Source organism: Corvus moneduloides, chromosome 34, assembly GCF_009650955.1.
Source record: "Corvus moneduloides isolate bCorMon1 chromosome 34, bCorMon1.pri, whole genome shotgun sequence".
Lineage (NCBI taxonomy): Eukaryota > Metazoa > Chordata > Aves > Passeriformes > Corvidae > Corvus > Corvus moneduloides.
Genome location: NC_045509.1, coordinates 324,613 through 350,076, shown reverse-complemented (window position 1 = coordinate 350,076; position 25,464 = coordinate 324,613). Strand labels below are relative to the sequence as shown.

Genomic DNA, 25,464 nt, shown 5'->3' with positions numbered 1-25,464 from the left:
GGGTGCCGCCGGTGGCCGCTCCGTGTCCATGGGCGCTTCCTCCTCCTCCTCCTCCGGTGTCCCCGGGACCCCAAACTCCCCCCGGGAATCTCCTGTCACCCCCTCCGGGTGACACCTGGATCCCGGGGGTGGCTCCGAGGGATCCAGGAGCGGCTTCCCCTCAGCCCCCGGGAGCCCCGGGTCGCCCTCGGGCTCGCAGCCGCAGCCCAGCAGCTCCGTGAGCACGAACCCCACGGCCGCGCACGCCTCGCGGTGCGGGACCCCCCCGGGCCCCCCCGGGGGTCGCAGCGGGACCGGGATGAGGAATTTCCCCTCGGGATTCGCGCCGGGATTCCCGGGCAGCAGCAGCCGCATCACGCCCCAGGGGCGGCCCCGGCGCGACTTCTGCAGGAACTCGGGGCCGCGACAGAGCCGGGCGGCGTCGCGACAGCAGCGCACGAATCGCGACACCGTGCGCGGGGTGACGTTGGCGGCCACGTTGTGGCTCAGCTCGAAGGGGTCCTGCAGGGTCAGGGGGCCCGGGCGGAGCCCCCCGAGGGTCTCGGGCGGGGGGCGCGGCAGAGCTCGGCCCTCCAGGGGGGACAGGAGGAGCCCCCCCAGATCCAGAGTCCCGAAATAGGAGAAGAATTCGGCCAGGAGGGAGGCTGGGGGGGGGGACGGGACAGGGGGGAGGTCAGAGACCCCCGGAGACACTCAGAAACGCCCCAAAACACCCAGAAACGCCCCAAAACCCATCCCCAAAATCACCCAGAAACACCCCAAAAACCACCCAGAAACACCCCAAAAACCACCCAGAAACACACAGAAACACCCCAAAATCACCCAGAAACACCCCAAAAACCACCCAGAAACGCCCCAAAAACCACCCCCAAAATCACCCAGAAACACCCCAAAAACCACCTCTAAGAACAACCAGCCTCCCAAAACCACTCAGACCCCCCCCGCCCCGTGGGATTTGAGCCCCCCCAGAGGGATTTAGGGATCCCCCCAGAGGGATTTAGGGACCCCCCCAGATTTGAGGACTCCCCCAGAAGGATTTAGAGACCTTCCCCCAGCGGGATTCGAACCTCCGACATCTGGGGACCCTCCAGTGGGATTTGACCGCCCCTCCCGAGGCATTTAGGGACCCCCCCCCAGATTTAGGGACCCCCCAGCCGCAGGACCCCCCCTCACCGGCGCTCTGGGTGTTCCCGCTGGGCTCCAGCTCGGCCGCGTCCCGGGGGAAGCTGCAATCCCAGCCCCCGACCCGGGCGCAGTCCCGGGGCCCTGCAACGGACACGGGGCGGGAGGGGGGGGTCAGAGACCCCCGAAATGGGGCGGGGGGACCCCCGGAGATGCTGGGGAGGGGTCTCGGCACCTGCCAGGGCGCGGAGGCGCCGCACCGAGGGCAGCACGGGGGGGCTGCGGCTCTGCAGGAACAGCACCACGAGCAGCGTCAGCGCGTAGTTGGTGAGGAGGGGGCCGCCCCCGGCCCGGTTCCCTGCGCGAACAACGGCGGGGGGGTCGGGAAAGGGGGGTCCCCAAAGAGCCGCGACCCCCCCCCTCAATTGGCCCAGCCCCCCCCTGAATTAGCCCAGCCCCCCCCTTCGGTGTCCGGAGGAGTTTCCTGGTGGCAATCAAGGGGTCGGGGGGTGTTGGGCAATGCCCGGGGGGTCCCAGGGACGTTTCAGGGGTCTCCAGACTCCTTTGGGGGGGTCGCAGCCCCTTTTGGGGGGGGGCTCTGTCCCCCCTCACCTGTCCCCAACCTCCCCTCGCTGCCCGGAGGAGTTTCCTGTGGGAATCATGGAGTGGGGGCTGTCCCAGGAGGGGGTCCCCAGCCCCTTTTGGGGGGGTCTCAGCCCGTCGGGGGGGGCTCCCAGCCCCTTTTGGGGGGGTCTCAGCCCCTCAGGGGGGGTCCCCAAATCCTTTTTGGGGTGGTCCCGTCCCCCCTCACCCGCCAGGCGCTAGCTCCAGGTCGGGAGCTCAGCCCAAGGGGGGTACCGGGGTGGGGGCGGGGGGGTCCCAGCCCCTCCTGGGGGGTCCCGGGCCATTTTGGGGAGGGGTCCCGGCCCCCCCTCACCTGCCAGGCGCTGCCCCCCCGCCCAGAGGCGCACGGCGTAGCCCAGGGGCCGCACCCGCGGGTCGGCGTCGGCGCAGAGGCGCAGGAAGCGCGTGTTGAACAGAGCCAGGCTGGGGGGGCAGCGCGGATTGGGGGGAAAAACGGGGAAAACGGGAAAAATGGGGGGGGGAAAAGGGGGGGAAGAAGGCGGGGGAAGAAGGGGAAAGGGGAAAAAAAAGGAGGGGAAGGAGGGAAGGGAAGGGAAGAGAGGGGGAATAGGGGGGGAAAGGAGGAGTGAGGAGAAAAAAGGGGGGGAAAGGAGGGAAAAGGAGAAAAAGAAGGAGAGAAAAGGGGAAAAAGGAGGGGGAAAAGGAGGGAAAAGGAGGGAAAAAAGGAGGGAAAAGGAGAAAAAGAAGGAGAGAAAAGGGGAAAAAAGAGGGAAAAAAGGAGGGAAAAGGGGGAAAAAAGGAGGGAAAAGGAGGGAAAAGGAGGGAAAAAAGGGGAAAGGAGAAAAAGGGAGGAAGACAAAAACCAAAATGGAAAAGGCAGAAGAGGGAAGGAGCCCCCCAGTGCTGTTCCAGCGCCCTCCCAGTTTCCCCAGTCCCCCTCCCAGTGCTCCCCAGTTTCCCCCCAGCCCACCCCCAGTGCCCCCAGCCCCCTCCCAGCCTCCTCCCAGTGCCCCCAGCCCCCTCCCAGTCCCTCCCCGTGCCCCCAGCCCCCTCCCAGTGCCCCCAGCCCCCTCTTAGCCCCCTCCCAGTCCCTCCCCGCCCCCTCCCAGTCCCTCCCAGTGCCCGTACCGGTTGTCCAGGCACACGTCCCCGGCCAGCCCGGACTGTTTGTGGCTGAACTTGACCACGGGGTGCCGAGCGCTGGGCACGGCGCGGACCCCCCGGACCCCCGGCACGCAGCGGCGCAGCACCGCCCCCACCAGCGCCAGCACCTGCTCGGGGGGGGCCCCGCGCCCCAAAAGGGACCCCTCGGGCTGGGGGGACCCCTCAGAGCCCGACAGGGACCCCTCAGAGCCCGACAGGGACCCCGCGGGAGGGGCGGCCTCGTCCCCTAAAAGGGACCCCTCGGATCCAAAAAGGGACCCTTCAGACCCCAAATGGGACCCCTCGGACCCCAAAAGGGACCCTTTGTCCCCCAAAAAGGACCCCTCGGAGCCCCTGGAACGGAGCTCCTCCTCCTCCAAAAGGAGCCCCTCGAGGGAGGGGTCCCTGTCCCCCAAAAGGGACCCTTCAGACCCCAAATGGGACCCCCCGGATCCCAAATGGGACCCCTCAGACCCCAAATGAGACCCCTCAGACCCCAAAAGGGACTCCTCGAGGGAGGGATCCCTGTCCCCGAAAAGGGACCCTCCAGACCCCAAATGGGACCCCAAAAAGGACCCTTTGGGAAGGGGCTCCTCGTCCCCCCTCAGGGACCCGTTGGACCCCAAAAGGGACCCGTTGGGAGGGGCGTCCCCGTCCCCACCCGGCGTCCCCTGGCCCTGGGGGTCCCCGTCCCCACCCGGGGTCCCCTGGCCCTGGGGGTCCCCGTCCCCACCCGGCGTCCCCTGGCCCTGGGGGTCCCCGTCCCCACCCGGGGTCCCCTGGCCCTGGGGGTCCCCGTCCCCAGCCGGGGTCCCCTCCGGGGGGGGGTCCCGGCCCCCCAGCTCCAGGTGCAGGTCGAGGTCGCAGCCGTGGACGTCGAAGCCGTTGACGGAGGAGCCGTAGGGGACGAGGGAGCAGCCTGGGGGGGACACGGGGGACAGGGCTGGGACAGGGCTGGGGCACAGCTGGGGCACACCTGGGCACACCTGGGACACAGCTGGGGCACACCTGGGCACACCTGGGACACAGCTGGGGCACACCTGGGCACACCTGGGGCACGCCTGCCACAGCCCTGCCACTATCACGGGTGCCACCCTCCTGTCCCCCCCGTGCCACACCTGTGCCACACGGCTCTCACACTCCGGTCACTGGCACGGCTGTCCCCCGGTGCCCCCCGGTGCCCCCCGGTGTCCCCCCCGTCCCCGGTGCCCCCCCCGGTGCCCCCCGGTGCCCACCTGGCAGGAACTCGCCGAGCGCCTCCCGGAGCAGGGCCAGCAGCAGCGCCCGCAGCCGCCGCTCGGCCGCGCTCAGCTCCAGCGCCCGCACCAGCAGCGCCAGCTGCGCCTCCACCTGCGGGAGCCCCAAACTGGGCAAACTGGGAGCACTGGGAACCCCCCTAAATCCCCCCTACCCTGCGCTAGCTGCTCCTCCACCTGCAGAAGCCCCAAACTGGGCAAACTGGGAGCACTGGGAACCCCCCTAAATCCCCCCTACCCTGCGCTAGCTGCTCCTCCACCTGCAGAAGCCCCAAACTGGGAGCACTGGGAACCCCCCCTGCCCCGCGCCAGCTGCGCCTCCACCTGTGGGAGCGCCGCACTGGGCAAACTGGGAACGCCCTAAATCCCCCCCTCAAACCCCCAGGACCCCTCCAGACCCCCGGGAGAACTTTGGGACCCCCCCCCCCCCCCCAAACCCCCAGAACCCCTCCAGGCCCCCCCTAAACCCCCGGGAGAACTTTGGGACCCCCCCCGAACCCCCCCTCCCACCGCAGCCCCCCACTCACGTCCTGGGCCCGGCCCAGCGCCTGCTGCAGCCCCGGGGGTCCCGGGGCGCTGCCGGGGGGGTCCCGCGGGGGGGGCCGGGGGAAGGCCCGGTGCTCCCGGGGCCGCACCCGCAGCCGCCGCCCCCCCAGCAGGTGCCGGGGCTCGGCCAGCGCCCGCTGCCGCCCCTCGGGCTCCCGCAGCTCCACGATGGCGAACGCGCCCTGCGGGGGGGGGCTCGGCGTCACCGGAAACCCCCCTTAACTATCGCGATAGTCGCGATATCCCCTCATCACGGGAGAGGACTTGAAGGGACCTCTCCCTCCCACAAGGTCACCCCCGCAGGATCCCCCCCCTTAACTATCGCGACAGTCGCGATATCCCCTCACCAGCTGATGGCCTGGGGGGGAGGAGCTGCGGGACGTCACCACATCCCCCCCCCACAGGGATTCCCCCCCCCCCCCGCAACACTTTCTCCTTGACTATCGCGACAATCGCGACATCCCCAAAGGCCCCCGCGCGCCCGGAGAGCTCCGGAGCTCCCTCCCCGTGCCCCCATCCCCGCATCCCCGACGCCGCCTCCCCCTCCCCCCACACCTTCTCCTTGTCCATCACGACTGTCGCGACATCCCCGAAGGCGCGGAAGTGCTGCCGCAGCCGCGCGGGCTCCGTGCCCCGGGGGAAGCCGCTCACGAAGAGGCTCCGCAGCTCCTGCGCGCGGCGCTCGGCCCGGAGCTCGCGGAGCCGCCGGTGCCGCTTCCCGGCGAGGTGCGAGAGAAGGCTCGGGCCTGGGGGGGACACGGGGGGGTCACGGGCACCGGGAGAGCGGCCCCGGGCACCGGGAGAGCCGCCCCGGGCCGCGCGTTTGGGTCGCGGAGCCCCCCCGAGCCCTCACTCACGGTTGGCCGCGGTGATCTGGCACAGGAGGCAGCGGAAGCCGCCCCGGTGAAGCGGCTCCACGTCGGGGTCGGTTGCCGGATCCGTTACCGGCAGCGGGTCGGTCACCGGCAGCGGGTCCGTTACCGGCAGCGGGTCCGTCACCGGCTCGTGGCCGGGGCCCGCTGCCGGCTCGGGGTCCGGCTCCACGGCGGGGCCGGTGCGGGGGTCGGGGCCCGGGGCCGGCCCCGGTTCCATGGCGGCTCCCGGTTCCCGCGCCCGTCCCTCAGCCACTTCCGCCGGAAGCGGTCCGTTCGCCTCTCGCTCCCCCACGCGCGGTCCATCCCTCACGCTTTTTCCTCCCCCCCCTACCCCCCCGACACAAACGTTCCGCCCGGTGCCCGCCGGTATCCCCGGGTTCCGCCCCCCGCCGCCGCCGCCGCCGTTTTTTGGGTCCCGCTGAAGAAAAACTCATCGCGTTTATTTCCTGTCGCTACAGAACCGGGACAGCCCGAGATACAAAACCGGGGGCGTCGCTCCACGTACAAAAGGGGCCCGCGGGGGGGGCTTGGGGGGGGAAGGGGGGGAGAAAGGACAGCGGGGGAGGGGGCACCGGAGCCCCCCCCCCAACCCCCCCCGCGAGTTTTTCTATGGAAATAAAAAAAATACAAAAGGGGCCGGGCCGGGGGGGCTCGGGGGGGGCTCGGGGTCAGTCCTCGAGCACGATGGGCTCCGAGGTGCTGGCGGGGTGGGGGGGGGGCGGGGGGCGCCAGGGTCCCCCCCGGGCGCAGGGGCAGCCCCGGCTTCACCTTGAGGGGGAGGTTGGGGCGCCGGGCGGCCCGACGGAGCTCCAGGTGCGTCAGCGCCTTCCGCAGCGCCCTGGCGAGGGGGGAACAGAGGGGGGGGCGTCACCCACGGAGCCCCAAAAACCCCTCAGACCCCCCCCTCCCCCCCCGGTTCCTGTGGGTTCCCTACCCCCCAGGGCCCCCCCAAATTCATCCCATATTGGGTGTTCCTGGTGGCTGCCAACACCACCGGGGTCGGGACCCCCCCGGCGACCCCTCTACCCTCCCCAGACCCCCTCGGGCCCCCCCGGGCCGCCCGTACCGGGTGTCCTTGGTGGCCACGAACACCCCCAGGTTCGGGACCCCCCCAAACCCCCTCGGGACCCCCAGCCCTGCCCGTACCGGGTGTCCTTGGTGGCCACGAACACCCCCAGGTTCGGGACCCCCCCAAACCCCCTCGGGACCCCCAGCCCTGCCCGTACCGGGTGTCCTTGGTGGCCACGAACACCACGGGGTTGGGGGCGTCCGCCGGGTTCAGTTTCTGCCGTTTGGTGCCGGGGGGGGGCGCGGGGCGCAGCGCGGCCGCCAGGGGGCGCCCGTTGGCCGAGAACGGCAGCGCCGCCGTCCCGACCTGCGCGGGAGCGTCAGGCCCCGCCCCCCCGGCCAATCACAGCGCGGCGCGCGCGCCCGCCGGCCAATCACAGCCCACCGCGCGCGCGCCCCCCCCCCCAAGCGGCCAATCATAACACGCCGCGAGCTGTCAGTCACCCCGAAACACCCCCCCCCGCCCCAGCCCCCCTCCACAACGCCCCCCCGTCAATCAACCTCAGTCCCCGCCCACAAACCCTTGCTGGCCAATCAGGTTCTACTCCAAACCGCCACGCTCCCGTCAATCACCCCAGCTCCTGTCAATCACCTCACACCCCACCCCCCCCACAGGCCCCACCCCCCATCAATCACCCCCAAATTGCCCTTTGCCCTCCCACAGCCCCCCTGTCAATCACCCACAGCCCCCTCCCCATTCCCCCCCCCCCGTACCCTCATGCGGGGGGGCCGGTGGCCATCGCCGCCCCCCTCGTAGCCCCTCTTGCCCCCCAGCCCCGCCAGCCCCCGGCTCTGGCTCAGCTGGTTCCTGTTGATCGGGGTCTTGGTGCCTCGGGGGGTCTTCGGCTTCAGGGGGGCTTGAGCCGCTGGGGGGGGGGGGGGGAGGAAGGGGGGGTCAGGGCCCCCCCATTCCCAAAATCCAGCCCTGAACCCCCCTCACCCCCCCACAACTGCCCCACACCCTGCGGTCACCCCCCTTTCTGCACCCACCCCCCCTCATGGCCACCTGGAGCCCCCCTCCTGTATCCCCCACCCCCCCCAGGCCAGGGACCCCCCCAGGGACCCCCTCACCCCAGAACCCCCCCCTCACCCCAGGGACCCCACCAGGGACCCCCCTCACCCCAGGGACCCCCCCAGAACCCCCCCCCTCACCCCGGGACCCCCCTCACCCCAGGGGCCCTCCTAACCCCAGGGACCCCCCCCAGAACCCCCCCCTCACCCCAGGGACCCCCCTCACCCAGAGCCCCCCTCACCCCAGGGGTCCCCCCCCAGAACCCCAGGGGTGCCCCTTCACTCCAGGATCCCCCGCAGGGACCCCCCTCACCCCAAGGACCCCCCCCCAGAACCCCCCCCTCACCCCAGGGACCCCCCCAGGGCCCCCCCTCACCCCAGGCCCCCCCTCACCCCAGAGCCCCCCCCTCACCCCGGGACCCCCCCAGGACCCCCCCAGGACCCCCCCGGACCCCCGCTGACCCAGCTCCTTGACGATGGCGGCGAGCGGCAGCCGGCTCAGCGGGTGGATCTTCAGGGGGGCCTTGGCGGCCTTGGGCAGCCGGATGGAGCCTGGGGGGGCCGGGCGGGGTCAGCGCCTCAGAGCCCCCCCCCGGTGGGCACAGAGCGGGGGTCCCACCCCCCCCAGTCCTGACACCACGCTCGGCCCGGACGGGGGTCCCAAACCCCGTTCTTAGCCCGTTTTTGCCCCCTACCCCCGCTCCCAGTCGGCCTTGATGGGGCTGATGGGGTCCCAGACACCCCCAAACCCCCCCAAAATCTCCGGTTTTCCCCCCAAAGCCCACCCACCCTCAGCCTTGATGGGAGTGTAAGGATCCCATACACCCCACAAACACCCCCAAACCCCCATTTTTCCCCCAAAGACCCCCAAACCTTGCCCACACTCAGCCTTGCTGGGAGCGTAAGGACCCCATACACCCCCCAAACAGCACCAAACCCCCATTTTTTCCCCCCATTTTCCCCACAAACCCCCATTTTTGCCCCCATTTCCCCCCAACCCCCTCTCACACTTGGCCTTGACGGCGTTGATGGGGGCGTAAGGACCCCATACACCCCCCAAACAGCACCAAAACCCCATTTTTGCCCCCAAACCCCGCTCACACTCAGCCTTGCTGGGAGCGTAAGGATCCCATACATCCCCCAAACCCCCATTTTTCCCCTCATTTTTCCCCCAAACCCCCATTTTTGCCCCCAAAGCCCCTCTCACACTCGGCCTTGATGGCATTGGCATTGATGGGGGTGTAAGGACCCCATACATCCCCCAAACAGCCGCCAAAAACCCCATTTTTCCCCCAAACCCCGCTCACACTCAGCCTTGCTGGGAGCATAAAGATCCCATACATCCCCCCCATACCCCCATTTTTCCCCCAAACCCCCATTTTTCCCCCCATTTCCCCCCAAACCCCCATTTTTCCCCCAAACACCCCCAAACCCCGCTCACACTCAGCCTTGCTGGCACTGATGGGAGAGTAAGGATCCCATACATCCCCCAAAGCCCCATTTTTCCCCCAAACCCCCATTTTTCCCACCATTTCCCCCCAAACCCTGCTCACACTCGGCCTTGATGGCGTTGATGGGGGCGTAAGGATTCCATACACCCCCAAAACAGCCCCAAACCCCCATTTTTGCCCCCAAACCCCCATTTTTGCCCCCATTTTTCCCCCGTTTTTGCCCCCCAAGTCCCTCTCACACTCAGCCTTGATGGCGTTGGCGTTGATGGGGGCGTCAGGACCCCATACACCCCTCAAGGCTCCCAAACCCCTACTTTTCCCCCATTTTTGCCCCCCAAACCCTGCTCACACTCGGCCTTGATGGCGTTGATGGGGGCGTAAGGACCCCATACACCCCCAAACTCCCATTTTTCCCCCATTTTCCCCCCAAACCCCCATTTTTGCCCCATTTTTGCCCCCAAGCCGCTCTCACACTCGGCCTTGATGGCGCTGATGGGGGCGTAAGGACCCCATACAACCCCCAAACACGCCCAAACCCCCATTTTTGCCCCCAAACCCCCATTTTCCCCCCATTTTTGCCCCCAAAGCCCCTCTCACACTCGGCCTTGATGGCGTTGGCGTTGATGGGGGCGTAGGGATCCCATACACCCCCCCAAACTCCCATTTTTCCCCCATTTTCCCCCCAAACCCCCATTTTTGCCCCATTTCCCCCCAAGCCCCTCTCACACTCGGCCTTGATGGCGTTGGCGTTGATGGGGGCGTAGGGATCCCATACACCCCCAAACTCCCATTTTTCCCCCATTTTCCCCCCAAACCCCCATTTTTGCCCCATTTTTGCCCCCAAGCCGCTCTCACACTCGGCCTTGATGGCGCTGATGGGGGCGTAAGGACCCCATACAACCCCCAAACACGCCCAAACCCCCATTTTTGCCCCCAAACCCCCATTTTCCCCCCATTTTTGCCCCCAAAGCCCCTCTCACACTCGGCCTTGATGGCGTTGGCGTTGATGGGGGTGTAGGGATCCCATACACCCCCCCAAACTCCCATTTTTCCCCCATTTTCCCCCCAAACCCCCATTTTTGCCCCATTTCCCCCCAAGCCCCTCTCACACTCGGCCTTGATAGCGTTGGCGTTGATGGGGGCGTAGGGATCCCATACACCCCCAAACTCCCATTTTTCCCCCATTTTCCCCCCAAACCCCCATTTTTGCCCCATTTTTGCCCCCAAGCCGCTCTCACACTCAGCCTTGATGGCGCTGATGGGGGCGTAAGGACCCCATACAACCCCCAAACACGCCCAAACCCCCATTTTTTGCCCCCAAACCCCCATTTTCCCCCCATTTTTGCCCCCAAAGCCCCTCTCACACTCAGCCTTGATGGCGTTGGCGTTGATGGGGGCGTAGGGATCCCATACACCCCCCCAAACTCCCATTTTTCCCCCATTTTCCCCCCAAACCCCCATTTTTGCCCCATTTTTGCCCCCAAGCCGCTCTCACACTCGGCCTTGATGGCGCTGATGGGGGCGTAAGGACCCCATACAACCCCCAAACACGCCCAAACCCCCATTTTTGCCCCCAAACCCCCATTTTCCCCCCATTTTTGCCCCCAAAGCCCCTCTCACACTCGCCCTTGATGGCGTTGGCGTTGATGGGGGCGTAGGGATCCCATACACCCCCCCAAACTCCCATTTTTCCCCCATTTTCCCCCCAAACCCCCATTTTTGCCCCATTTCCCCCCAAGCCCCTCTCACACTCGGCCTTGATGGCGTTGGCGTTGATGGGGGCGTAGGGATCCCATACACCCCCCCAAACTCCCATTTTTCCCCCATTTTCCCCCCAAACCCCCATTTTTGCCCCATTTTTGCCCCCAAGCCGCTCTCACACTCGGCCTTGATGGCGCTGATGGGGGCGTAAGGACCCCATACAACCCCCAAACACGCCCAAACCCCCATTTTTGCCCCCAAACCCCCATTTTCCCCCCATTTTTGCCCCCAAAGCCCCTCTCACACTCGGCCTTGATGGCGTTGGCGTTGATGGGGGCGTAGGGATCCCATACACCCCCCCAAACTCCCATTTTTCCCCCATTTTCCCCCCAAACCCCCATTTTTGCCCCATTTTTGCCCCCAAGCCGCTCTCACACTCAGCCTTGATGGCGCTGATGGGGGCGTAAGGACCCCATACAACCCCCAAACACGCCCAAACCCCCATTTTTGCCCCCAAACCCCCATTTTCCCCCCATTTTTGCCCCCAAAGCCCCTCTCACACTCGGTCTTGATGGCGTTGGCGTTGATGGGGGCGTAGGGATCCCATACACCCCCCCAAACTCCCATTTTTCCCCCATTTTCCCCCCAAACCCCCATTTTTGCCCCATTTTTGCCCCCAAGCCCCTCTCACACTCGGCCTTGATGGCGTTGGCGTTGATGGGGGCGTAGGGCCGGCGCGCGGCGCGCCGCGGCTGCAGCACGTCCCGGCACAGGCGGCGCGAGAGCCGCGTCAGCCGCGTGGTCTGCAGCAGGAACGTCTGCCGGTTCTTGGCCAGCAGCTTGGCCCGGCTGGCGCTCGTCGTGTACGGGGACAGCGACTGCGCCTCGGGCCGCGACAGGTGACCCCGGGAGTGGGGCTCCTGTGAAATTATGGGGGGTCAGGGGGGTCCCAACCCCAAAAATCACCCCCAAACCCCACCAAAAACCACCCCAGAACACCCTGTGTTGGTGTAGGGGGACAGGTGACCCCAGGAGTGGGGTTCCTGTGGAATTATGGGGGGTCAGGAGGGTCCCAGCGGGGTCTACAGCCCCAAAAAACCCCCAAATCCAACCAAAAACCACCCTGTGTTGGTGTATGGGGACAGGTGACCCCGGGAGTGGGGTTCATGTGAAATTAGGGGGGTCAGGAGGGTCCCAGAGGGGTCCCAGGGGGGTCCCAGGGGGGTCTATAGACCCAAAAAACCCCCAAACCCCACTAAAAACTACCCCATGTTGGTGTATGGGGATAGGTGACCCCACAAGTGCAGCTCCTGTGGGATTATGGGGGGTCAGGGGGTCCCAGGGGGGTCTACAGCCCCAAAAAACCCCCAAACCCCACTAAAAACCACCCCAGAACACCCTGTGTTGCTGTATGGGGACAGGTGACCCCGGGAGTGCGGCTCCTGGGGGATGACAGGGGGGTCACAGGGGGGTCCCAGGGGGGTCTACAGCCCCAAAATCACCCCCAGACCCCACTAAAAACCACCCCATGTTGGTGTATGGGGACAGGTGACCCCGGGAGTGGGGTTCATGTGAAATTAGGGGGGTCAGGGGGGTCCCAGAGGAAATTCAGGAGCTCTTAGAGAGGTTTGGGGGCTCTAAAGGGAGCTGGGGGTCTCCAAAGGGGGTCCCAGGGGGGTTTGAGGGGTTCTAAAGGGAGTTTAGGAGACCCCAAGGGGGAGCTGGGGGACTCCAAGGGGGAGTTGGGGGACTCTAAAGGAGATTTGGGGGGTTCTAAAGAGGCTTTGGGGGGCTCTAGGGTGAGTCTGGGGGCTCTTCAGGGGCTTTAGGAAGCTCTAAGGCGGTTTTGGGGTGTCCTGGGGGAAACGGGAAGGCCGTAAGTGGGGAGGGGGGTTTTGGGATGTCCTTAAGTGGAATTTGGGGTGTCCCAGGAGGTTTTTGGGGGTCCCTAAGCGGAACTGGGGGCTCACCGAGGCGCTGCGGGTCACCCCCTCCAGCTGGGTGGGGGTCTTGAGCCCCCCGTATTTCTTCCAGTAGATCCAGCACGAGGCGCAGAGGCGGCACTGCATGTTGGGGGGGCCCCAGGCGTACCACTGGGGGGACTGGGACGCTGTTGGGAAGGCAACTGGGCGTTACTGGGAGGACTGGGATGCTGAGGAAAGACCCAGGGACCACCCCCCCAAACCCCATCCCGGGAGGCTCCAAAACGCCCGGGAGCTCCTTCTGGAACGCCCCCCCCCCCCCCAAACTCCTGTTCCCCAAACCCCAGAGACCCCCAAAGACCTCAGGGACCCCCCCCAAACGCCCTGGAGCCCCCCCAGGACCCCCTGAGGACCCCCCCAAGCCCCCCCAGGCCGCACTGACTGTGGCAGCTCTCGCAGCTCAGCCCCTTCTGGAAGCCGGCCCCGTTGACGCCGGGCTTGGAGCCCACCGAGATGATCTGGTTGGGGTTGGGTTTGGTGCTGCGGGAAAGGGGAGCGGGGAGGGGGGGTCAGCGGGGTTTTGGGGGGGTCGCTGGGGGGTCTCCTGTGCCCCCCCAGGCCCGGCAGGGGGTCCCCAGAGCCCCCCTACTCACTAGGTGGGGATGTAGACTTGCTTCAGTTTGCTGTCGGCCTCGGCCGCCTTCAGCCTCTTCTGCGAGCAGGGAGGGGGTCACGCGGGGTGGGGGGCACTGAGCCCCCCCCCCAAAACCCCACAGGCCCCCAAATCAGCCCCATGGGACCCCCAAATCAGCGCCCCAAAACTCCACAGCCCACCAGAACCCCCGGAGACCCCCAGAACTGCCCCCAAATCAGCCCCCCAAGGCCCCAAATCACCCCCCAAACCCCCACATCAGAACCCAAACCCCCATATCAGCCCCCAAACCCCCACATCACCCCCCAAACCCCCACCTCAGCCCCCAAACCCCCACATCAGAACCCAAACCCCCACCTCAGCCCCCTGGGACCCCCACATCACCCCCCAAACCCCCACCTCAGCCCCCAAACCCCCACATCAGCCCCCTGGGACCCCCACCTCAGCCCCCTGGGACCCCCACCTCAGCCCCCTGGGACCCCCACATCAGCCCCCAAACCCCCACATCAGCCCTCCAGACCCCCAAATCACCCCCCAAACCCCCATATCAGAACCCAAACCCCCAAATCAGCCCCCCAAATCTCCACCTCAGCCCTCTAGACCCCCATATCAGCCCCTCAAACCCCAATCTCAGCCCCTCAAACCCCCTTACCAGCCCCTCAAACCCCCTTACCAGCCCCCTTATCAGCCCCAGAACTCCCATCTCAGTCCCTCAAACCCCCTTATCAGCCCCCCTTATAGCCCCCAAACTCCCACCTCAGCCCCCCAAACCCCCTTACCACCCCCCAGCCCCCCCCCACCTGCTGGATGTAGCGGTCAGTGGTTTTCCACATGTAGTAGAACTGGACGATGCTGGCCAGCGACTTCCAGGGCAGCTGCGGGCACCGGACCCTGAGCTCGCCGCGGGGTGGGGGGGTCCCCGAGCCCCTCCCCCCACCCCCGGGACCCTCCCCCACTCACGAAGTCCTGCCGGATGTCGTTGAAGTCCTTGCCGTACTTCTCCAGGGCCTCCTCGAAGAGCATGGCCTCGGACGCCGACCACTCCTCCATCTCGTCCCGGCACAGCACCGGCCCCCCCTGCGGCACCAGCGTGGCCATGGCCCGCGCCAGGTCGTAGCCATTCCTCTGCAGCGTGTCCATGGCGTGGAACTGGGGGCAATGGGGTGTACTGGGAGCACTGGGAGGCAATGGGGGGCACTGGGGGGGCTCAAACAGGGAGTCTGGGGGGGTTTGGGGGTCCCACAGCCCCCCCAGGTCGTAGCCATTCCTCTGCAGCGTGTCCATGGCGTGGAACTGGGGGCAATGGGGTGTACTGGGAGCACTGGGGGGCACTGGGGGGCTCAAACAGGGAGTTTGGGGCAGGTTTGGGGGGGTTTGGGGGTCCCACAGCCCCCCAGGTCGTAGCCATTCCTCTGCAGCGTGTCCATGGCGTGGAACTGGGGGGCAATGGGAGCACTGGGAGCACTGGGGGGGCTCAAACAGGGAGTTTGGGGCAGGTTTCGGGGTCCCACTGTGGCACCAGTGTGGCCATGGTGTGGAACTGGGGGCAATGGGAGCACTGGGAGCACTGGGAGGGCTCAAACAGGAAGTTTGGGGCAGGTTTGGAGGGGTTTGGGGGTCCCACAGCCCCCCCCAGGTCGTAGCCATTCCTCTGCAGCGTGTCCATGGCGTGGAACTGGGGGGCACTGGGAGGCACTGGGGGGCACTGGGGGAGCTCAAACAGGGAGTTTGGGGCAGGTTTCGGGGTCCCACTGTGGCACCAGTGTGGCCATGGCGTGGAACTGGGGGCACTGGGAGGCACTGGCGGGGCTCGAACAGGGACTTTGGGGGAGGTTTGAGGAGTTTTGGGGGTCCCCCTGTGGCACCAGTGTGGCCGTGGCATGGAACTGTGGGGCACTGGGAGGCACTGGGAAGCACTGGGAAGGCTCTAAAGGAGTCCTGGAGTGTCTAAAGGGGGTTTGAGGAACATCTCGGGGCTCCAGGGAGGATTTGGGGTACCCCAGAAGAGCACTGGGCTGACTTACGAGCAGTCCCAAGTGGCCCTAAGGAGATATCAGGGTGTCCCCTCGGGTGCTTTTGGGGTGTGCCAGTGGGAAATGGGGGAGCTCTGAGCAGTTTTGGGGTGCCACAGTGTGAAACGGGGGGTCTCTGAGCAGTTTTGGGGTGCCTCAGTGTGAAATGAGGGGTCTCTGAGCAGTTTTGGGGTGCGCCGGGGGGTCTCTGAGCAGTTCTGGGGTGCCCCAGTGTGAAATGGGGGTCTCTGAGCAGTTCTGGGGTGCCCCGGGGGGGTCTCTGAGCAGTTCTGGGGTGCCCCAGGAGGCTCTGAGCAGTTTTGGGGTGTCCCAGTGTGAAATGGGGGTCTCTGAGCAGTTCTGGGGTGCCCCGGGGGGGTCTCTGAGCAGTTCTGGGGTGCCCCAGGAGGCTCTGAGCAGTTTTGGGGTGTCCCAGTGTGAAATGGGGGTCTCTGAGCAGTTTTGGGGTGCCCCGGGGGGCTCTGAGCAGTTCTGGGGTGCCCCGGGGGGTCTCTGAGCAGTTCTGGGGTGCCCTGGGAGGCTCTGAGCAGTTTTGGGGTGCCCCGGGGGTCTCTGAGCAGTTCTGGGGTGCCCCGGGGGCTCGGGGGCCCCTCTCACCAGGGTGATGTCGCGCGAGGCCGCGGCCGCGCTCATGTGCAGGCTGGGCTGGCGGATGGAGCTGCTGCAGTCCAGCGCCCGGGCAAACGTCCCCACGGCCCTGGGGGGGACACACGGGGGGTCAGCGGGGTCCCCTCGATCCCCTCAAGCCCCTCCCAGCTCTCCCAGTTCCCCCCTCACCGAGCCACCACCAGGAACTGGTCGATCTGTCGGTCGGTCAGGGGGTTGTCGGGGTCCCACACCTTCATCTCCATCTTCTGCTGGTTCCGGTTGTCCGACTCACCTGGGGGAGGGGCTCTCAGGGTGACACCCCCCTCCCTCCCCAAATCAATCCTGCACCCCCCAGAGCCCCCCCCAGAACCCCCCAAACCTTCAGCCAGGCGCTCGGGGATCTCGGCCTGGTACTTGCAGCCCACCCTGATTTCGCCCTGGTCCGCCAGCAGCGTTTTTTGCACGGGGTCGAACACCAGCGAGTAGAAGAAACAATCCTGTGGGGAGGGGGCGCATCGAGGGGGGGGCTCAACGGGGTGGGGAGACCCCCAAAACCCCCCCAAAACCCCCCCCCAGCCCCGTTTTTGGGGCACACAGAGCTCACCTCCTTCTCCAGGTACTGCCCCAGGATGTCGGTCTCGTTGAGCAGCGTCACGCTGCATTTCCCCCTGCGCAGGAAATCGCGGGGAGAGCTCACCCCGAGCCCCCTCCCCAGGCACGGGGGTGCCCCCCCAGCCCCCTTTTTGCCCCCCCATACCGGATGTGGGTGGCCGGGAGCGACTCGAACTGGCGCGACAGGAACAGCTCCCGGTGCTTGAGCTGGTGCCGCTGCTGCTCCGTCATCGGCGGCTGCTTCGACTCCTCCTCGAACTCGCCTGGGGGGGCCGCGGGGGGGTCACACGGGGGTGTCCCCCCACCCCCCCAAAATCCAGCTGGGAGGACCATTGTTCTCCCAAACCCCCCCCGGTGTTTTGGCAGTGGTCCCAGGGAGGGGGAGGGGGCGTGGGAGGCTGGGTGGGGACCCCTCCAGGAAGGGCAGAGCCCCCCCAGTTTGAGGGAGGGGTGAGGGTGGGGGTCCAGTCCTTCCCCCCCCCACACGAGGTGCAGCTCTGACCCCCAAAAATGAACAAAGCCCCCCCCCCCCAAAAAACCACCCCAAGGGTGGTGGGGATGACCAGAGCAGCTCCACCCCCCCTCGAATTGGGGGCGCTCCTTTGGGAGGGGACCCCCCCCAAAACCCTGAGCCCCCCCAAACCAGCAGCAACACAAAGGGAGGATCTACTCCCCACCGCCACCAAAACCCCCCAAAATCCCCCCCAAAACCCCCCAAACCCCCTGCTCACGGGCATTGCTGTCAGCCTGGGTTTAAAGGCTGCCCCCACCCTCTCTAAAACCCCCCAAAATCTCCCCAAAACCGCCCACTCACAGGCGTTGCTGTCGGCCAGGCTGTTGAAGCCGCTCCCACTCCCTCCAAAACCCCCCAAAACCTCCCAAAATCCCCCAAACCCTTCACTCACAGGCGTTGCTGTCGGCCAGGCTGTTGAAGCCGCTCCCACCCCCTCCAAAACCCCCCAAAACCTCCCAAAATCCCCCAAACCCTTCACTCACGGGCGTTGCTGTCGGCCAGGCTGTTGAAGCCGCTCCCACGCCCTCCAAAACCCCCCCAAAACCTCCCAAAATCCCCCCAAACCCTTCACTCACAGGCGTTGCTGTCGGCCAGGCTGTTGAAGCTGCTCCCACCTCCTCCAAAACGCCCCAAAACCCCCCAAAATCCCCCCAAACCCTTCACTCACAGGCGTTGCTGTCGGCCAGGCTGTTGAAGCTGCTCCCACCTCCTCCAAAACCCCCCAAAACCTCCCAAAATCCCCCAAACCCTTCACTCACGGGCGTTGCTGTCGGCCAGGCTGTTGAAGCCGCTCCCACGCCCTCCAAAACCCCCCAAAACCCCCCAAAATCCCCCCAAACCCTTCACTCACAGGCGTTGCTGTCGGCCAGGCTGTTGAAGCTGCTCCCACCTCCTCCAAAACGCCCCAAAACCCCCCAAAATCCCCCCAAACCCCCCCACTCACGGGCGTTGCTGTCGGCCAGGCTGTTGAGGCTGCTGGAGATGTCGCGCCGCCGGAACAGACAAACCACCTTGGCCTCCACGTTGCCATTGGCCGTCTGGGGGGGTTTTGGGGGGGCACAGGGGGTCAAGGGGAGCCCCCCCAGGCTTGGGGACACCCCCCCAAGGAAAGGGGAGCAAGGTGGGGCGGGGGGCTCACCTTGTTGAGCTCCTCGATGCGCCGCACCAGGTAGGGGTTGCTGGAGGAGTTCTCGAAGTAGACGTAGTCTGGGAAGGGGAGGGGGGAGGAGGAAAAACGGGGGGGGCATGAGGGGAACCCCCCCCTCAAAATCCCTTTTCTCACCCATCTTCCTTCTCCCGCAAAAATTTGGGGGTCCCCCCCCCCCCTCACAGACGCACCCCCAGCCCCCCCTTCCCCTCGCAGATGTGGGGACCCCCAAGCCCCCCCCCCCAGTATAGACCGTCTCCTCACAGATTGGGAGGACAAGACCCCCCCCCCCCAAAATGTCGAGGTTTCCCCTCCTGGGCTCCCCATTCTCCGTCTCATGCAAGAGCCCCCCCCCACTTTTCCCTTTAGATTTTGGGGGGGGGGGGGGGGGGGGGGGTCTCCCACCTCCAGGCCCCATGAACCCCCAAATCCCCTCACGAGACCCCCCCGTCCTCTCACAGACCCCCCCTAGACCCCTCACGAACCCCCCAAATTCCCCGATAAGACCCCCCCAACCCCTCCCCACGAGACCCCCCAAAATCCCCTCACGGGACCCCTCCCTCTTTTTGGGACTCTCCCCTTCCTCTCACAGACCCCCTCACGGGACCCCCTAAATCCCTCACGCGACCTCCTCCTTCCCGGAACCCCCCAAATCCCTTCACGGGATCCCCAAATCTCCCACAGGATCCCCCCTCTCCTTTCTGAGACCTCCGAAATTCCCTCACAGGACCCCCCTCCCTTTCGGGACCCTCAAACCCCCTCACGACACCCCCCCCCCCCCTTTCCGGGACTCCCCTCCCCTCCCAGACCCCCCCTTTTTGTTGTGGGACCCCCACTCCCCTCACGCTTTCCCCTTTCCGGGACCCCCCTCGCCTCACAGACCCTCCCCCCAAATCCCCTCACGGGCCTCCCCGCGCCTCACGGAACCCCCAAATCCCCTCACAGACCGCCCCGCGTTCCGGGACCCCCCAAATCCCCTCAGGGCCCCCCCCGGACCCTTCCTGCCGTCCCTCCCGGCCCCGGCCCGGCGCCCCGCGGCCCCCGGCCCGCTCACCGCCGACGCGGTACATGTTGGCCGCCATGGCCGCTCGCTCGGCCGCGCTACCCCCGGGCCCGGCCCCGGCCGCGCTTCATCGCCGCTCCCGCCGCCTCCGCGCCGGCACGGCCGGTTCGGAGCAGCTTCGGGCACCTCCGGAGCAGCTTCGGGCGCTCCCGGAAAAGTTCGGGAACCTCCGGCACGGCCTCTCGGGCACCTCCGGAGAGGGTTCGGGCTCCTCCGGAATAGCTCGGGCACTTCCGGAGCTGCTCGGACACCCCCGGCACGAGCTCGGCTCCGCCTCGGGCGCTTCCGGAGCGGCCTCGTCACTTTTCGGCCCGGCTTCGGGGAAGCCTCGGCTTAACCTCGGCTCTTTCCGCCACTCCTCCGCTGGGCCTCGTCTCTTTCCGGAACGCGCTCGGCGAGTTCCGCCAGCGCCGGAAAGGCCTCGAGGGCGGAGGAGGAAGAACCCGCGGCGCTTCCGGGAAGTGGCGGCGATCTCCGGCGCGAGCAAGCGGCGGGGCCCCAGCCCTGACCCCACGGCTTTATTGACGCCTCTCACAGTGCAGCGCGAAAACGCGGCGGGGCGGGGGGGATGAGGGGCGGGGAGGCTTCAACCAACCCCCCCCCCTTCACACCCACACACCCACCCGCTCTTTGGTCCCAGGAAGGGGAAAAGGGAAGAGGAAGCAGCGAGGAGGAGGAAGCGCGGCGGGGCTCAGCGCGGCTCGGGGTCGCCGGGCAGCACTCGCCACTGGAACACGCTGGTGTCCTTGCCGCCCAGCGACACCAGGTGCCCGTCGTCGTGCGTGAAGCGCACGTTGGTCACGTGGCTGCCGTGCCCGCCGTACACGTGACTGGGCGCCTGAGGGGGGGAACGACACGTGAGGGGCGCACGTGAGGGGTCACACGTGGGGGGGGGGGGTCACGTGAGGGGTCACGTGGTGTCTCCCTCACACACACAGAGCCGCTCCCACCCCAAACTGGGGGGGTTGGGACCCTCCCCCCCAGGTTGGGTATTTTGGGGTGGGGGGGAGGGGACCAGCGCTGACCCCCCCGGATTGGGGTCCGGACCCCCCTGACCCCTCCCTTGTGAGTCCAGACACCCCTGGGCCCCCCCCAAATTGGGGTCCAGACCCCCCTGACCCCCCCCAAAATACTCCCCTGTGAGTCTGGACCCCTCTGATCTTCCCCAAATTGGGGTCTGGACCCCCCTGACCCCCCCCCAAATATCCCCCCTGTGAGTCTGGACCCCTCTGATCTCCCCCAAATTGGGGTCCGGACCCCCCTCACCCCCCCAAATTGGGGTCTGTTCCCCCCCGACCCCCCCAAAATATCCCCCCTGTGAGTCTGGACCCCCCTGGGCCCCCCCAAATTGGGGTCTGGGCCCCCCCGACCCACCCAAAATATCCCCCCTCTGAGTCTGGACCCCCCTGACCCCCCCCCGCGGTGAGTCTGGACCCCCCTGGGCCCCCCAAACTGGCATCTGGTACCCCCCCCCGACCCCCGTCCTGAGGATCTGACCCCCTCCCCACCCACAGAGACCCCAGACCCGCCAAACTTTGCACAACCGGGACCCTCCCGACGGCCGAAATTGGGGTGCGGGACCCCCATAACCCCCCCTTTCCTCACCCCCGGCATCCCCCAGAGCCCCCCAGAGCCCCGCCGAGCCCCCCGGAGACCCCCCGGAGCCTCCCAAGACCCCCCAAGCCCTCCCCGGAGCCTCCCCAGACCCCTCGGAGCCCCCCCGAGTCCCCCCAAGCCCCCTCGGTGCCCCCCCGGTGCCCCTCAGAGTCCCCCCAGAGCCCCCCTGGAGCCCCTCGGAGCCCCCCAGAGCCCCCCTGGAGCCCTCCAGAGCCCCCCCAGTCCCCTGCCACACCCTCCAGAGCCCCTCAGAGTCCCCCAAGCCCCCCGGAACCCCACCGGAGCCCCTCAGAGCCCCCCCAAGCCCCCCCCGGAGCCCCCCAAGCCCCCTGCCACACCCCCCAAAGCCCCTCAGAGCCCTCCAGAGCCCCCCCAAGCCCCCCCCGGAGCCCCCCAAGCCCCCTGCCGCACCCCCCGGAGCCCCCCAGAGCCCCTCAGAGTCCCCCAAGCCCCCCGGAACCCCCCCGGAGCCCCCCAAGCCCCCCGCCCACCTTGGGCCGGGCGCAGGGGTACTGGAACAGGTGAACCTTGCAGAAGTCGTCGGCCACGGCCACGACGCGCTCGTGGTGCGAGCGGCACAGCGAGTTGATGTCGGTGCCGTCGGAGCCGTCAGGCCAGACCCCTGCGGGGATTTGGGGAGGGGGGCTCGTGGCGTGGGGGGAGCACCCCAAAATGCCCGTGCCCGCCGGCACGGAGCCCCCAGACCCACCGAAGACGTGGAAGCCCAGCACGCAGGTGTAGGAGGCCCACTCGCGGTCGCGGCTCTCGAAGCGGTTCCGGAGCAGTTTGCAGCCCCCGGCGACGTCCCCTGGGGGTGGGGAGACCCCCGGAATTTGGGGAGGGGGAGGGGAGACCCCCGGAATTTTGAGGGGGGGAGGGGGGTGTGAGAGTTTTGCCCCGGAATTTGGGGAGGGGGAGGGGAGACCCCCGGAATTTGGGGAGGGGGGGATGAGAGCTTTGCCCTGGAATTTGGGGAGGGGGAGGGGAGACCCCCGGAATTTGGGGAGGGGGGGATGAGAGCTTCGCCCCGGAATTTGGGGAGGGGGAGGGGGGTGTGAGAGCTTTGCCCCGGAATTTGGGGAGGGGGAGGGGGGTGTGAGAGAGCTTCACCCTGGAATTTGGGGAGGGGGAGGGGTGAGAGCTTCGCCCCAGAATTTGGGGAGGGGGCTGTGAAACCCCCCTGAAAATCTGGGGATGGGAGGGAAAATCGGACACCCCCCCCCCCCCCCCCCCGCTTTAAAATCCAGGGGGCCCCAGTGGGGTCCTGGCAGGGTCAGGGGGAGCTCTGGGGGTCCCATCAGGGTCAGGAGGGTCCTGGCAGGGTCAGGAGGGTCCTGGCAGGGTCAGGAAGGTCCTGGCAGGGTCAGGAGGGTCCTGGCAGGGTCAGGGGGAGCTCTGGGGGTCCTGGCAGGGTCAGGAGGGTCCTGGCAGGGTCAGGGGGTTCCTGGCAGGGTCAGGATCAGCTCTGGGGGTCCCATCAGGGTCAGGAAGGTCCTGGCAGGGTCAGGAGGGTCCTGGCAGGGTCAGGATCAGCTCTGGGGGTCCTGGCAGGGTCAGGGGGAGCTCTGGGGGTCCCATCAGGGTCAGGGGGTTCCTGGCAGGGTCTGGGTCAGCTCTGGGGGTCCCATCAGGCTCAGAAAGGTCCTGGCAGGGTCAAGGGGTCCTGGCAGGGTCAGGGTGAGCTCTGGGGGTCCTGGCAGGGTCAGGAAGGTCCTGGCAGGGTCAGGGGGTTCTGGCAGGGTCAGGGTGAGCTCTGGGGGTCCTGGCAGGGTCAGGGGGTTCTGGCAGGGTTAGGGTCAGCTCTGGGGGTCCCATCAGGGTCAGGAAGGTCCTGGCAGGATCAAGGGGTCCCGTCAGACCCAGGGGAAGCCCCCCCAACCCCCCCCCAGCCTCACAGTAGAGGATCTCGTAGTCGCCCGAGTTGGACATGATGAAGCGGCCGTCCTTGGACCAGTCCAGGTGGGTGATGAAGCTCGAGTGGCCCTGGGGGCAAGGGGAGCTCACCGGGGGTCCGAGGGGGGCGGGGACCCCCGGAGCCCCCCGGAGCCCCCCCGGAGCCCCCCCGGAGCCCCCCAAGGCCGGCGCTCTCACCGTGCAGCGGCCGAAGCGGCTGAACTTGCGGCCGCCCTCGGCCACGCTGTAGATGTAGATGAAGTTGTCGTGGGAGCCGATGGCCAGGAAGGTCCCGTCTGCAATTGGGGGGGGGGACACGGGGTTGGGGGGGGTCCCACACATTGGGGGGGCTCGGGGGGGGTCCCACACATTGGGGGGGACACGGGGTTGGGGGGGGTCGCACACATTGGGGGGGGGCACGGGGTTGGGGGGGGTCGCACACATTGGGGGGGGGCACGGGGTTGGGGGGGGTCGCACACATTGGGGGGGCTCGGGGGGGTCCCACACATTGGGGGGGGGTCACACGGGGGGCTCGGGGGGGCTCCCCATGAGCTGGGGACAGGGAGAGGGTCAGGGGCAGGTCGGGGTCAGTTCAGGGTCAGTTCAGGGACAGGTCGGGGTCAGTTCGGGGACAGGTCGGGGTCAGTTCAGGGACAGGTCGGGGTCAGTTCGGGGTCAGTTCAGGGGCAGGTCGGGGTCAGTTCAGGGTCAGGTCGGGGTCAGTTCGGGGTCAGTTCAGGGACAGGTCGGGGTCAGTTCAGGGTCAGGTCGGGGTCAGTTCAGGGACAGGTCGGGGTCAGTTCAGGGTCAGTTCAGGGTCAGTTCAGGGGCAGGTCGGGGTCAGTTCGGGGTCAGTTCAGGGACAGTTCGGGGTCAGTTCAGGGACAGTTCAGGGTCAGTTCAGGGTCAGTTCAGGGACAGTTCAGGGACAGTTCAGGGACAGTTCGGGGTCAGGTCGGGGTCAGTTCGGGGTCAGTTCAGGGTCAGTTCGGGGTCAGTTCAGGGTCAGGTCGGGGTCAGTTCGGGGTCAGTTCAGGGGCAGTTCAGGGTCAGTTCAGGGGCAGGTCGGGGTCAGTTCGGGGTCAGTTCAGGGGCAGGTCGGGGGCAGTTCGGGGTCAGTTCAGGGTCAGTTCAGGGGCAGGTCGGGGTCAGTTCGGGGTCAGTTCTGGGTCAGTTCAGGGGCAGGTCGGGGTCAGGTCGGGGTCAGTTCGGGGTCAGTTCGGGGTCAGTTCAGGGACAGTTCAGGGGCAGGTCGGGGTCAGTTCGGGGTCAGTTCAGGGTCAGTTCAGGGGCAGGTCGGGGTCAGTTCAGGGTCAGTTCAGGGACAGTTCGGGGTCAGTTCGGGGTCAGTTCGGGGTCAGGTCGGGGTCCGGGGCTCACCCGGGGAGAACCGCACCACCGAGAGCTGCTCGTTGCCGTCCGAGCCCCCGGCCAGGAGCTGCCGCGTGCCCGTGTCCAGCACCAGCCACCTGCGGGGTGGGGGCACCGGGGGGGGCAGGGGGACCATGGGCTTTCTCCCCGCCATCCCCTGTGCCCCCCATCCCCGTGTGCCCCCCATCCCCCCCCGTGCCCCCCATCCCCCCCCGTGCCCCCCATCCCCGTGTGCCCCCCATCCCCTGTGCCCTCCATCCCCGTGTGCCCCCCATCCCCGTGTGCCCCCCATCCCCCTGTGCCCCCCATCCCCTGTGCCCCCCATCCCCCTGTGCCCCCCATCCCCCCGTGCCCCCCATCCCTGTGCCCCCCATCCCCCCCCGTGCCCCCCATCCCCCCCCGTGCCCCTCATCCCCCCCCGTGCCCCTCATCCCCCCGTGCCCCCCATCCCTGTGCCCCCCATCCCCTGTGCCCCCATCCCCCCGTGCCCCCCATCCCCCCGTGCCCCCCCATCCCCCCGTGCCCCCCATCCCCCTGTGCCCCCCCATCCCCCCGTGCCCCCCATCCCCCTGTGCCCCCATCCCCCTGTGCCCCCCATCCCCCCGTGCCCCCCATCCCTGTGCCCCCCATCCCCCCCCGTGCCCCCCATCCCCCCCCCGTGCCCCTCATCCCCCCGTGCCCCCCATCCCTGTGCCCCCCATCCCCTGTGCCCCCATCCCCCGTGCCCCCCATCCCCCTGTGCCCCCCCATCCCCCCGTGCCCCCCATCCCCCTGTGCCCCCCATCCCCCCGTGCCCCCCATCCCCCCGTGCCCCCCCATCCCCCTGTGCCCCCATCCCCCCGTGCCCCCCATCCCCCTGTGCCCCCATCCCCCCGTGCCCCCCATCCCCCCGTGCCCCCCCATCCCCCCGTGGCCCCCCATCCCCGTGCCCCCCCATCCCCGTGCCCCCATCCCCGTGCCCCCATCCCCTGTGCCCCCCATCCCCTGTGCCCCCCATCCTCCCGTGCCCCCCATCCCCGTGCCCCCCATCCCCCGTGCCCCCATCCCCCGTGCCTCCCATCCCCCCGTGCCCCCCATCCCCCGTGCCCCCATCCCCCCGTGCCCCCCATCCCCCCGTGCCCCCCATCCCTGTGCCCCCATCCCCGTGCCCCCCCCATCCCCCCGTGCCCCCATCCCCGTGCCCCCCATCCCCGTGCCCCCCATCCCCCCGTGCCCCCCATCCCTGTGCCCCCATCCCCCCGTGCCCCCCATCCCCGTGCCCCCCATCCCCCCGTGCCCCCCATCCCCGTGCCCC

General features: G+C 67.8%; 3 protein-coding genes across 3 annotated transcripts in view; all 3 read right to left on the bottom strand.

The window, feature by feature from the left end:
• Positions 1-5,794, bottom strand: part of LOC116437213 (spectrin beta chain, non-erythrocytic 2-like) — a 17,118-nt gene extending 11,324 nt beyond the window's left edge. Inside the window, exons 1-9 of the mRNA XM_032094812.1 lie at positions 5,510-5,794; positions 5,208-5,398; positions 4,634-4,834; positions 4,086-4,200; positions 2,836-3,769; positions 2,060-2,169; positions 1,358-1,480; positions 1,174-1,266; positions 7-644 (exon numbers count right to left, since the gene is read on the bottom strand). Of these exons, the coding sequence (XP_031950703.1) occupies positions 7-644; positions 1,174-1,266; positions 1,358-1,480; positions 2,060-2,169; positions 2,836-3,769; positions 4,086-4,200; positions 4,634-4,834; positions 5,208-5,398; positions 5,510-5,744 (2,640 nt within the window). The 5' untranslated portion in view covers positions 5,745-5,794. The remainder of the gene's footprint in view (positions 1-6; positions 645-1,173; positions 1,267-1,357; positions 1,481-2,059; positions 2,170-2,835; positions 3,770-4,085; positions 4,201-4,633; positions 4,835-5,207; positions 5,399-5,509) is intronic.
• Positions 5,795-6,180: 386 nt separating this feature from the next.
• Positions 6,181-19,688, bottom strand: MTA2 (metastasis associated 1 family member 2). Its single transcript, XM_032094859.1, is given in 19 exon segments — positions 6,181-6,244; positions 6,246-6,365; positions 6,754-6,902; positions 7,310-7,461; positions 8,069-8,158; positions 11,450-11,678; positions 12,729-12,868; positions 13,123-13,220; positions 13,334-13,392; positions 14,133-14,207; positions 14,293-14,481; positions 15,963-16,062; positions 16,143-16,245; positions 16,333-16,450; positions 16,558-16,621; positions 16,711-16,828; positions 18,023-18,116; positions 18,218-18,285; positions 19,281-19,688. Coding segments are annotated over 19 exon segments (2,043 nt in total). The 5' UTR covers positions 19,309-19,688; the 3' UTR covers positions 6,181-6,195.
• Positions 19,689-19,792: 104 nt separating this feature from the next.
• Positions 19,793-25,464, bottom strand: part of LOC116437274 (echinoderm microtubule-associated protein-like 3) — a 7,643-nt gene continuing 1,971 nt past the window's right edge. The window contains exons 2-7 of the mRNA XM_032094925.1: positions 24,180-24,268; positions 22,998-23,095; positions 22,802-22,889; positions 21,616-21,714; positions 21,398-21,528; positions 19,793-20,127 (exon numbers count right to left, since the gene is read on the bottom strand). Of these exons, the coding sequence (XP_031950816.1) occupies positions 19,981-20,127; positions 21,398-21,528; positions 21,616-21,714; positions 22,802-22,889; positions 22,998-23,095; positions 24,180-24,268 (652 nt within the window). The 3' untranslated portion in view covers positions 19,793-19,980. The remainder of the gene's footprint in view (positions 20,128-21,397; positions 21,529-21,615; positions 21,715-22,801; positions 22,890-22,997; positions 23,096-24,179; positions 24,269-25,464) is intronic.